The 12,320-nt window shown below is 39.7% G+C and overlaps 1 protein-coding gene across 2 annotated transcripts; it reads right to left on the bottom strand.

Moving 5' to 3' along the window:
* Positions 1-1,136: 1,136 nt before the first annotated feature.
* syt5b (synaptotagmin Vb) lies at positions 1,137-11,526 on the bottom strand. Of its 2 annotated transcripts, none has more exons than XM_084398856.1 (9): positions 11,413-11,526; positions 9,506-9,718; positions 8,428-8,606; positions 7,673-7,771; positions 7,412-7,579; positions 6,445-6,612; positions 6,210-6,324; positions 2,094-2,227; positions 1,137-1,944 (listed from the first exon to the last, which is right to left on the bottom strand). In XM_084398856.1, the coding sequence occupies exons 2-9, from the start codon at positions 9,684-9,686 to the stop codon at positions 1,735-1,737; spliced, it is 1,254 nt and encodes a 417-aa protein (XP_084254982.1). In that variant the 5' UTR covers positions 9,687-9,718; positions 11,413-11,526; the 3' UTR covers positions 1,137-1,734. The 2 variants fall into 2 exon arrangements, with proteins under 2 accessions (XP_084254982.1, XP_084254983.1); XM_084398857.1 differs by having other exon boundaries at positions 1,667-1,853.
* Between the last annotated feature and the right edge of the window lie 794 nt (positions 11,527-12,320).

Genomic DNA, 12,320 nt, shown 5'->3' with positions numbered 1-12,320 from the left:
ACACATTTTTGTGTTGATTTTGATGTTTGTTTTGGACCGTTGTCCTGATGGAAGGTCCAACCACGGCCCATTATAAGATTTGTAGCAGAAGCCGTCAGGTTTCGATTTTTTATCTGTTGATATTAATCCACGACACTAGATGTCCAGGAGCGTGTTTGCTGCCAAAAAGTAATTTTTTTGTTTCATCTGACCACAGAACCCTGTGCCGTTTGAAGTTCCAGTCGTGTCTGACAACTGAATTTGCTGGAGTTTGTTTTTGGATGAGCGAGGAGGATTTTTCTTAAAACCCTCCCAAAGAACATGTGGGGATGTAGGGCTTGTTTGATTTTTTTTTTTTTTTTTGGTAGGCTTCTGACCCCAAGACTCAACTAATCTCTGCAATTCTCCATCTGTGATCCTTGGATAGTCTTTGGCCACTCAAACTCTCCTCTTCACCGTGCATTAAGACAATATAGACACACGTCCTCTTCCTGGCAGATTCGTAACATCTTTAGTTGATTGGAACTTCTTAATTATTGCCCTGATGGTCAAAATGGGGATTTTCAATTCTTTAGCAATTTTCTTACAGCCATTTCTATTTTGTGATGCTCAACAATTTTTTGATGCATATCATAACTATATTCTTTGGTTTTACTCATTGTAATGGATGATTAAGGGAATTTGGCCTTTGTGTATCCTCATATTTAGACTCCTGTGAAACAAGAAGTCATATGTTCCTAGTCACCCTGGTGTGCAAAAAAAAAAGGCAAATATTAGATATTTTACTCGTAAAACATTCTAGGGGTGCCAATAAATGTGGCCAACGTGTTTTGGAGAAAAACATTTATTTCATAATGTGATTTCCCCTCACTTTCAATTATTTTACTTCAAGGTTAGATTTTTGCATTTTTGCATTTTTTTTTTATGAAAGATCAAAAGGATAAACAATGCAGATTTATTTTTTACAGCCATATTTGATCATATTTACCAGGGGTGCCATTAATTCTGGCCATAACTGTAATATGACTATAGAAAAGCCAATTAATTCATTCTGAATTATGCAAAAACTTACTGTTATACATTGAAAACATAAAGCGGATTTTATAAAAAGTGTCCTCAACATTAAAAAGTGTAGTTAAATAGAGCGCACACAAGAAACAAGTGATACATCGGTTTAATTTGATTTGCATTTTCAAACACAAGGTGACTTTAGCATTGGGAATACAAAATATCAATCTATTTATATAAATATAACTATTCAAACTGTTGTCATTTGCATAGCTATTAATTAAATGCAGAAGAGAATATTTTAATTCTGATCTCATTTTATATTTGCTGAAAATCATAGACATACTCTCTGTACTGGTTTAGCTCTCACCAAAATTAGCAACAATTCATCATCACGTCTTTAATACAACAAAATAACTTACGAAACCATGCAGAGTGACAGTTACCATAAAGAAAACACATCTACTCCAAACATAAAAACATGCATTTAGAAACACAACTCATAACAAATCATGACGATCTTCACATAACACAAAATTACCTTGGGAGAGAAAACATTAAGTGTGAAGCTATAACTCTGCAATGCTTGCATGAAACATAGAGTAAAGATCACTGGTCATGCTAGTAAAGCTGATGCATGCAGTGCTTATCAGTGCCATTCACTAAGTTGCTCAGTAGATGGATGATTCACTGTTACCCTGGATGTGAGTGTACTCTGGGTATATCCACTTGTTACCATGACGATGGTTAGCGATGTGGCGCCTTCAGAGTAGCATCAACCTCTTCTTCTGTTTGAAGAACGTGCCACTGGGCCACTGGACGCCTGGGATTGGCCAGCATGTCTGACCAATGGCGTAGGCCGACACCTGTGGCGCCATAACCAATTAAGGTTTTGCCGATAGGGTCGTTGCTGCCAAGCTTGTCGTAGTCAAATACAGTGATGACGAGTTGGACTTTCTGCATTTGAATAGATTTGGACTTTAGAATATGAATTTATTCCATTTCACATGGTCATCTATAAATGTCCCATTCAAAATGTGTACATGTACAGTAATGGACACACTATAGGATATACTGTACCAGACGCAAGAATAATCAAACATCACCTGAATCTGTTCAAATGGGACCTCAAAGCTGAAGCTCTCATTGAAGTATGGGTTCAGTGTGTTCTTTTTAACAGTAGTTTTCTTCTTTTTCAGACGCTTTCCGTTATGCTGTAGCACAATCTTCACATACGGATCTGACACAGGAAGTAGAATCGTTATCAAAGTGGTTCAAATGCAAGCGTAAAAAAATATATTAAGAAAATATTGAGGAAATATAACTGTGAATACATGAAATTTATTATTCGAATTGTTTTGGACAGACAGAATCATTCTGAAATTAGCAGTATTTTCCACATTTTAGGAAAATAGTAAAGTATACAAATATACGAAATACGAATATATTATTTAATTTAATAAATAATTACTGTCACATTCACCACCTTCTTCATCGTCTGTGTCTTCACTACACTTCCCAGAATCCTCTGTCATCACCTGCACCTGCTCCTCATCATCACCATCACCTGTTGTCTTTGTCATTATCTGTGTATTTAAGTTCCCCTCTCACTCCTTTTCATTGCTGGTTATTGTTTGAGCACATGCTCACTGTTTCGTGTTTTTCTTTATTATTAATAAACCTTTGCTATTTTGTATCTTCGCCTGACCTTTGTCTTCTTCGATCCGTGGACGTTACAGAATAACCAGCCACAAAAATGGAGGAACGCATCCAGTTTATCAACCTGGCTCAAGGGAACCACGATATCCTGGACTTCTCCAGAAAGTTTTTTCATCTCGCCCTCAGCAGTTCCCTGGAGGATGAGACCCTCAGCACCTTGTTCCGGATCGGGATCACTTTCCATCGTCCTCTCAACCTCCCAGACACCACCGGACTAAGTTGGAAAGAGACTGTAATCCGGTGTCTGGAGAGCGTTACGCCCCGGTCCGGTCCGGAACGCCACCCAACCCAGCACTTCACGCCAGTCCAGCCGAGCCTGAACTTCACGCCAGTCCAACCGAGCTTATCACCAGGGATGATGACTTCTCCGATCTCCCTCCTCTCATCGGCACAGCTGATCCAGAGTCAGTCGCCTGCACAGCTGATCCATGATCCAGAGTCAGTCACCAGCACTAGCGACCCTGCACGTCACGCCAGTCATGCTGAGCCAGCATTCAACGCAAGATCTGCAGAGGCCAATGCAGACAGCGTCATGCCCGCCGAGCTAGAGACTGAGAACGTCACGCCTGCAGAGAGGTTCTTCTCGCTGGTCCCGTCCGGCTCGGATCTCCCTTCGCCGCTGGTCCCGTCCAGCTCAGAGCCCTCTTCGCCGCTGGTCCCGTCCAGCTCAGAGCCCTCTTCGCCGCTGGTCCCGTCCAGCTCAGAGCCCTCTTCGTCCAGCTCAGAGCCCTCTTCGCCGCTGGTCCCGTCCAGCTCAGAGCCCTCTTCGCCGCTGGTCCCGTCCAGCTCAGAGCCCTCTTCGCCGCTGGTCCCGTCCAGCCCAGAGCCTTCACCGCTGGTCCCGTCCAGTACAGAGCCCTCTCCCCGCGTCCCGTCTGCCCAGCCAGAGACTGTTCATGTCCCGGTCCCAGTTCCTGTCCCAGAGCCTGTTCCAGAGCCTGTCCCAGAGGCTTGTCTTGACGCCGTCACTCTCCCCAAGACATTTTTTTGGGGGGGCCATATGTCCTCGCCGTGGCCACCCAAGGGCCCACGGCCACCAGAAAAGTCCTCACTGCCGTGGCCGCCCGAAGGGTCTTCTCCGCCGTGGCCGCCCGAAGGGTCTTCTCCGCCGTGGCCACCTCCTCAGCCTGCTTCGCCGTAGCCGGCGATACCATCCTGGAGTCTCCTGTCTGTCATCTCCCTGTCCACCCTCCGGTCACAGACTCCAGGATGCCCACCCCCCCTCCCGTGTTCTGCCTTCTACGGCGCGGTTCGCGCCTAGCGGGAGGGGGGAGTAATGTCACATTCACCACCTTCTTCATCGTCTGTGTCTTCACTACACTTCCCAGAATCCTGTCATCACCTGCACCTGCTCCTCATCACCCTCATCATCATCACCGTCACCTGTTGTCTTTGTCATTATCTGTGTATTTAAGTTCCCCTCTCACTCCTTTTCATTGCTGGTTATTGTTTGAGCACACGCTCACTGTTTCGTGTTTTTCTTTATTATTAATAAACCTTTGCTATTTTGTATCTTCGCCTGACCTTCGTCTTCTTCGATCTGTGGACGTTATCATATCATCAATATATCATATATATGCGAGACTAGTATCGCTGAGACTAGTACAGAGACTAGTATCGCTGGTTCCGCCCGGCTCGGATCTCCCTTCGCCGCTGGTCCCGTCCAGCTCAGAGCCCTCTTCGCCGCTGGTCCCATCCAGCCCAGAGCCTTCACCGCTGGTCCCGTCCAGCACAGAGCCTTCACCGCTGGTCCCGTCCAGCACAGAGCCCTCTCCCCGCGTCCCGTCTGCCCAGCCAGAGACTGTTCATGTCCCGGTCCCAGTTCCTGTCCCAGAGCCTGTCCCAGAGGCTTGTCTTGACGCCGTCACTCTCCCCAAGACATTTTTTTTGGGGGGGCCATATGTCCTCGCCGTGGCTACCCAAGGGCCCACGGCCACCAGAAAAGTCCTCACTGCCGTGGCCGCCCGAAGGGTCTTCTCCGCCATGGCCACCCGAAGGGTCTTCTCCGCCGTTGCCACCTCCTCAGCCTGCTTCGTCGTGGCCGGCGATACCATCCTGGAGTCTCCTGTCTGTCATCTCCCTGTCCACCCTCCGGTCACAGACTCCAGGATGCCCACCCCTCCTCCCGTGTTCTGCCTTCTATGGCGCGGTTCGCGCCTAGCGGGAGGGGGGAGTAATGTCACATTCACCACCTTCTTCATCGTCTGTGTCTTCACTACACTTCCCAGAATCCTGTCATCACCTGCACCTGCTCCTCATCACCATCATCACCGTCACCTGTTGTCTTTGTCATTATCTGTGTATTTAAGTTCCCCTCTCACTCCTTTTCATTGCTGGTTATTGTTTGAGCATACGCTCACTGTTTCGTGTTTTTCTTTATTATTAATAAACCTTTGCTATTTTGTATCTTCGCCTGACCTTCGTCTTCTTCGATCTGTGGACGTTATCATATCATCAATATATCATATATATATATATCATCAATCCTTCCAAAAGTTTTTTTTTTTTCTTACCCTGATTCACTATGGTAAGCCTATTATAAGTGTTTATCCCTAGCGGGATAGTTTTCTCAAGAAATTGTGGACATACGTGACTCGACTGTGCATGTCTCGTCCAACCCAATCTCACAGCAATTTGTACGTATTTTATGAGGTGGTTAATTCATACAAACTCACTCGTACGAATTCGTATGATTTTTGCTAAATAGTACATATTTTACAAGGTACCCAATTCGTATGAATTCATACGAATGACCTACCCCTGAACCCGCCCCTAAACCTACCCATCACTGGGGTTTAGACAAATCATACGAATTGGTGTACGAATTGTTCGTGAGATAGCGTTGGTCTTGTCATATCCGTAAAAAGAGAAAACTTTGCTCCGGCTACTTTGACGTGTGTATGGTGTGGGATTGGCATAGATTAGTTGTCACAATGAGCAAGAAAGGTTGCAAGAAGCCGAACAGAGGAGAGTCTGCTGGCAAAAAGAAAACACGTACGCGAGTTCGTAATAAAACAAGAATCAACATTGGCTTGGCTTTTCAGAGATGGCGAGACCTTGAAATGTTGTAAAAGTGACGCGGAGATGGTGTTTTTATTACTCAACAGGTGAGTATGGTATTATGTTGAACAGATAAATTGCCAAATGTAGCTCTCTAACAGAGTTCATCGTAAAGCAGCATTATCTATTGTGAAGGGTCGATTCATTATGGTTGTTGTAGCGCTGTGCTGGAATTTATCTTCAAGTACTGTATGGGTATAGCTACAGTAATGTCAAGCTAGTTAGCTTACTAAACTGGTTATATCTCTTAAGACTAGTAGTTAATGCTTTATGAGCAGTAGGATTATCATATTCATCCACACAGTCACACAGAGCCGAAGCACAACCAACAATGTTCTTCCGCCAAAAGTTACATAGTGTAGGCTACCTTTAATTTCTGCTATTTTATAGATGTGATTTAATTTAAATCTATTTAAATATTTGAAATGAATTATTAATTGTACCTGATAAACCACCGACATCCATCTTCTTGAGATTTTTGGCCTCCATTATGTTGACGGTGAGTTTACCAGCAGTGGGCACATAACGCAGAGAAATACAAACGTCTCCAAGTTTCTCCTGTTAAAGAGAAAAAAAGAAAGTGAATAGGTACAACTTTAGAATATATACAGTTTATAAAGATTAGATATAATAATAGATACAGAATAGATACAAATATTGACAGGACATACTATATACCTCCTCCTTTTCTCCATTTTCGAGATCTCTCCATTCATGCAGTGGCTGTGCGAGATCCACACAGTTCATAGGAATCTTTATCTGGCCAATCACATCATGTTTACCAAACCGATCAAAGTCAAACACCTGAAGCACCAAAGTTTTCCCGCCCAACTCAGCATAGGGAATCTATAAGTGAGTCACAAACATATTAGCTCAAATTAGATATCAGCATTTTGTGTAAAGCAATTTCCCAGTGTTAATATGTCATAAAACATTGAGATGTCTTTACTAAAATGCTGAAAATCCCAAAAAGAGATTCAGCAATTCAGCTGATAATTAAAGGAATAATTCGTCCAAAAAATGTACATTTTGCCAGTATTTAGTCACCTTTATGTTGAAAAAAAAAAAAAAGAGAACAGAATGTAGATTGTTTATGCAGCCCTTTTCCATTAATGGCAGTCTATGGTGACCATGTGACAGATGGTCACTACATGAACTGTCGCTGTATGGAAAAGGACAGTGTGAACATTCTTCAAAAATGTTCTCTTTTTTTTATTTTTTTTTTATAGTCATATGGTTTATAACAACATGAGGGTGAATAAATTATAATTATTATAATAAACATTCCTTTTTATTACATTTTTACGTGTTCATTTTTACGTGAACTATTCCTTCAAAAATGTGTTTAACCTCAGAGATACCTGGATAGCTGTCAATCAAAAAATGAATGACAAAACCAGTGTAGGGAAGCAGGGATTTCTGGGAACTTAAGATGCCACACAAGGAGACAAAACCCTGACACAAAACCTGAGAGAGAGAGAGAAATGGACAAACAAACTACAGGTGGAACTAAACAGACGCTAGAACACTCAAAAAGACAAAACTACAGACAATAAAACCACATGTTCACGCTAACACATAAATCATCATGTACAGAATCCGGCTACGTACTACAGTATGTAAACAAACAACATTTAAGAAAAACCTTGAAGATAAAGGTCTCGTTGAAGACAGGGCAGAGGTTTTTGCGCTGGACTTTGGTTTCAAACTTCTTCTTCTTGTCTGGAAGCAGGTAAACTTTTACATATGGGTCAGATGTGCCGCCAATATCCATAGCAGGAAGATCTTGAGCCTGAAGAACTCCGACTATCAGCTGTTGACACAAAATTAATGTTGATTCCATTTTCTTGTTGCAGTGACATCATCACAACTTTTTAATAAGTATTTTCATACATCAGGAATGCACCTGAGCATCAGTGAAGTTGTAATCCAAAGAGAATTCCAGTTTTCCCAGATTTTCATGCTCATCTTTTTGCTCGTCTCCCTCCTTTTTTTCGCCTTCCTCCTGCAAGATTGATAGTCAGTTTAATAAAGTGTGCCTATGCAATATGTAAATGATATTAATCAATATGTATTTTATATGAAATCTAGCAACTGTATTTTTTTCACACACACATGTATATATATATATATATATATATATATATATATATACACACACATATATTCTATAATGAACCATAATGAAAAATATAAAAAAACTTTGAAATCGAGGTGTGTTTATGTATTTGGGTAACACTTTATTTTAGGGTGACATGGTTACACGTTATGTGTACTTACTATAGAAATAACAGTTGTGCATAATTAGAAGTAACTAACCCTAAAAAATCCGGTAACACTTTATTTTACAGTGTCCTTGTTACATATGTTACATGTACTTGCCATAGTAATAACAATAAATGATGCATAATTACATGCAATGAACCTTCAACCAAATCCTACCCTAACCCTATAGTAAGTACATGTAGTTCCCTAATATTATTTAGTACTTAAATATATAATTACACTGTAACAACGGCACCTTAAAATAAAGTGTGACCAAAAACCCTAACCCTATAGTAAATACATGTAATTAATTATTATTACTCAGTACTTACTTGTGTAATTACACTGTAACAACATCACCCTAAAATAAAGTGAAACCTGTATTTGTTCTTGCACCTTTTCTCCTTCACCCTCTTTTTCAGTCCCTTCTACTTTTTTCCGTGCTGCTCTCTTCTTCTCTCGAGCTTTCTTGGATTTCTTCTTCTTGCCGAAGCATTTCTTGAACATGCAATATGTAAAACAAGCCACAAGGGTGAGAACCACCACCACGATGGCTCCCACAGCCCACATCGGCACTAAGGGGAGCAGAGAGCTGGTCAGTCTCCATGGAAACAGGTACAGGACAGCACACAGGACAATACTCGCTTAGTGTCTCATGACATCAACTCAATGTGCTTTTAATTTGAAATTGTCATCGTCTATAAAGCTGAACAAGAACATAAATCAAAGTGCTCCATTTATGTAATTTCACTTCTAATCAAATGCAGGTAATGACTGAAAATGAAGAATGATATTGTGTCCTGTCAGGTTACACAATCACAACAAGATCAGTGAATTCCGTATTTTAATGACATTAAGCGCAGTGAGTTGAGGAACTGAACAGAATTATTTATAAATGTAATAAATGAACTGTCTGATCTACATCTACTCTCCTCATTGTCCTGGTTTTGTGTTTCCCCCCACACATTTATTAACTGATAGATAGATAGATAGATAGATAGATAGATAGATAGATAGATAGATAGATAGATAGATAGATAGATAGATAGATAGATAAGAAGAAATAACCTGTAACCTGGCTACCTAAGTAACCTGGTTGCCTTAAAATTTCATGTTCATTGAAATAAATAAAAAAAGTTAATACAATGAAGGAGATTGGTTTAATCAACAGAAACTCAAAATATTATGCTATCTGAACCACATAAATTATCTAAGTTGATTTGACAAAAGAAAGAAAAGTTGTGATAACAAATCATGATTTTTATTTACAGTGTAGATAGATAGACAGACAGATAGATAGACAGATAGATAGATAGATAGATAGATAGATAGATAGATAGATAGATAGATAGATAGATAGATAGATAGATAGATAGATAGATAGATAAGAAGAAATGCTATTCAATGAATTGAACACAAGAAAGTAAACACATACTCTTTTATGTTAACTTGAGTAAATAATGTAGGTACTTACAGGGAAGATGTTCCAGCTCATTCATGAACTTGCTCTTCATGTTCTCATAGTCATGATGAGTTGGGGGAGCAGGATGTGGCTCATGTTCTGGTTTGGGCTGTGGTTCAGGTTCAGGTTCTGGTTCTGGTTCTGCTGGTTCAGCAGTCCTCCGAACACGGACACCCATATTCACAAACCTCATCCCAGCTGTGTGTCAAGAATCAAATGCACAGCCTGAAAATAACGTAACACAAAAAGACAGAGGATGTATGGAAGAAACGGTTCAGTAAATCTCACAAAACCCGTAAAGAAATACAAAATGCCTGAATTAGAAACATCTTTATCATAAAGGTAAATAAAAGAAAAAACTCTTCAAAGTCATTCTTGACTTGAAGGGTTTTTCTAATCTTTTCTTTTATTAAGAAAAGTGAAAAACCATATAAGCAACAACTAGTGCACTAAATTATCTAAACAGCAATCTTTATTCTTGGCTCAGAATATTATTGTGATTACAGTTTTTTTTTTTTTTTTTTTTTTTTATTGGGAAAGATAAACCGAGTTTCCTTGGAAACATGACAGCACAGGAGTCAGTGCTAAAACCAGCTCAAACAATTAGTCGTACAGTTATGACTAATTCTATACTGTACACTGATTATAAAGTCTGTTCACACATTCAAAAGTTGAGCATTTGGTTCACATCTAATATCTCCTGAAATAATATTTGTTGTACATGTATGTGTATGTTCCCTAAAGCCATGATAACAAACATGGCTGATTCTAATCCATGATGTATTTACCCTCCTTTGCCATACCATCCTTCCACCCCCATCTCTTACTGGTCTATGTCTCTCTCTCTCTCTCTCTCTCTTTCTCTCTCCCATGCGTAACAAGATTATTGGGGACAGAACCAAAGCTCAGATAACTCAGATAAACAAGGAATCTCTTCAATTTTTTTTATCTTTCTCTCTTCATTGATTGACTGATTCATGACAAGAAACACATCCATCATCTTTAATACCTGTTAATCAATATGCACTGCAAAAGGTTTCTAGTCCATGAGTAATTTGTGCAAGTCTAATTTTGTTTTCAGATTTATGCAGATTTATGGAACTAATGAAATTCCCTGAATGCTTATGTTTTTCAGTTTTATTGAAGGTGATTAAATCAATATTTTATGGGGTAATGTCCTTGGGGGTTATGTTCCAACTGTGGCTAAAATTTCAACGAAAATATTGTTTGTAGGACTATGAAAAGTACATGACCCTATATATAGAGCAATTAATTGATTTCCATAATCATTTAATAATTGATTTGAAGTAGCCTATGTGTTGATTAATTTGTCACGATTAATTTGCTTACCATCATTGCTTTGGATAACATAAATGTAACTTCTCTGTAACCCCTTCATCTACACTATCATTTAGCGTGGGGCAGAATATTTTTGCTATAGTTCTTTAAACATAAATTATGTTACGCCTTGATTTGCAATCAAAATAAATATAACCTACCTTTTTTTCTTTAGCTCCATTTGACTATTTATACATCAAATACAATCTACTTTTTGAGCTTCTACATTTCTCTTAAATGCATTAAATAAATATTGGTATTAAAAGTTGATTATTATTTCTAAAAGCTGTGTTAAGTGTGGACGCGCCCTGCATGCGCTCTCTAAACGCGCTGCACCATTCGCAGGAACGCGAGCGTTATTCGGGGATTTCGCGCTGATCTCCAGCAACAGGTAATGATGGTAAAGCACAAATTTATGAATTAATATCGCCTCGCGTTACATATTTCACACACACACAAAACAAACCCTGAAATGATTTGTCCTGAAAATGTGTCCATTGCTGATGTGTGTCCTGTCTGGTCTGCTAAAGTGTGATATGAAAATGAAATAATGGCTCTGTTTAAGAAAAAAAAAATCCTACCTGATAAATGAATTCCTCTGGATATGTTGGGTAGGAAATACCTAAGTTAACATTAATAAGATGCCCAGGCTTATTTGCCCATCAGCCCTCAGGCAGACATGCTGAATTGTGTATATTGTGATAAGTGTGCTGGTGGTTTAACCCCCTCCCCATCAGCTTTAAGCTCAAGTGCTTTCAAATCATTAAAGCACCACTAATCTCTCTCCCCCTCCCCATCACATCTGTTATGCAGTTATAGAATGTTTCTCCATTAATTCACCAGTCATATAAACCACGCCTCTATATTTATTTTAGGTATGTTATAAAAAAAAAAAAATAATAAATAAAAAAAATCCTCCCCAGTGATGAATATATGTTAATCTTGTGCTCATTTCCTTTGAGAGCTCTTATTTATGGTGACTGCAGAGCATCAACTGCTCATCTAATCCACACAAAACATCATGCTCGACATTGTTCCCATCTGGGACACGTTGTGGATGAAAATAGCCTTTCTGCCCTGATAATCTTTGATCAGAGATTACACTTGCTTTTTTTTTTTTTTCTATCAATAAATCAGAAAGTATTGTTACTAAGCACGTTCACTCTTACAGTCATTTAAAAATTCCAAACAAATGATCAAACCTTTTGATAATTTCTGTACAGCTATTGATCTAAATTTACTGATTTTGTATGGAAGTTTTGTATATTGGGGTTTGATATAGCACAAGAACTGCTACAGTCAAGGACCATGGATGCTAGTGTGCATGGCCACAGGCTTTTGTTATGTTTAGTATAGCATACTACTATACTACTACTTTATGTATACTGAGCCTAATAGGCAAATTTTGGGTTAGGGGGGTGGATCTGACCTTGTTTGTGCTGTAAAGAGGCCTATACTTATTTTGACAGACAAAGAACATGTAAAGCAC

Source organism: Rutilus rutilus, assembly GCF_951802725.1.
Source record: "Rutilus rutilus genome assembly, chromosome: 24".
NCBI lineage: Eukaryota > Metazoa > Chordata > Actinopteri > Cypriniformes > Leuciscidae > Rutilus > Rutilus rutilus.
This window is presented reverse-complemented; position numbering and strand designations above follow the sequence as displayed.

Coding starts and splice junctions, on each gene's coding strand:
- syt5b (XM_084398856.1), bottom strand. CDS start 9,686: ATGAGGTTTGTGAATATGGGTGTCCGTGTTCGGAGGACTGCTGAACCA. Junction 7,580..7,672: donor ACAACTTCACTGATGCTCAG/GTGCATTCCTGA, acceptor TTGTGTCAACAG/CTGATAGTCGGAGTTCTTCA. Junction 1,945..2,093: donor TCCCATTTGAACAGATTCAG/GTGATGTTTGAT, acceptor ATTCAAATGCAG/AAAGTCCAACTCGTCATCAC.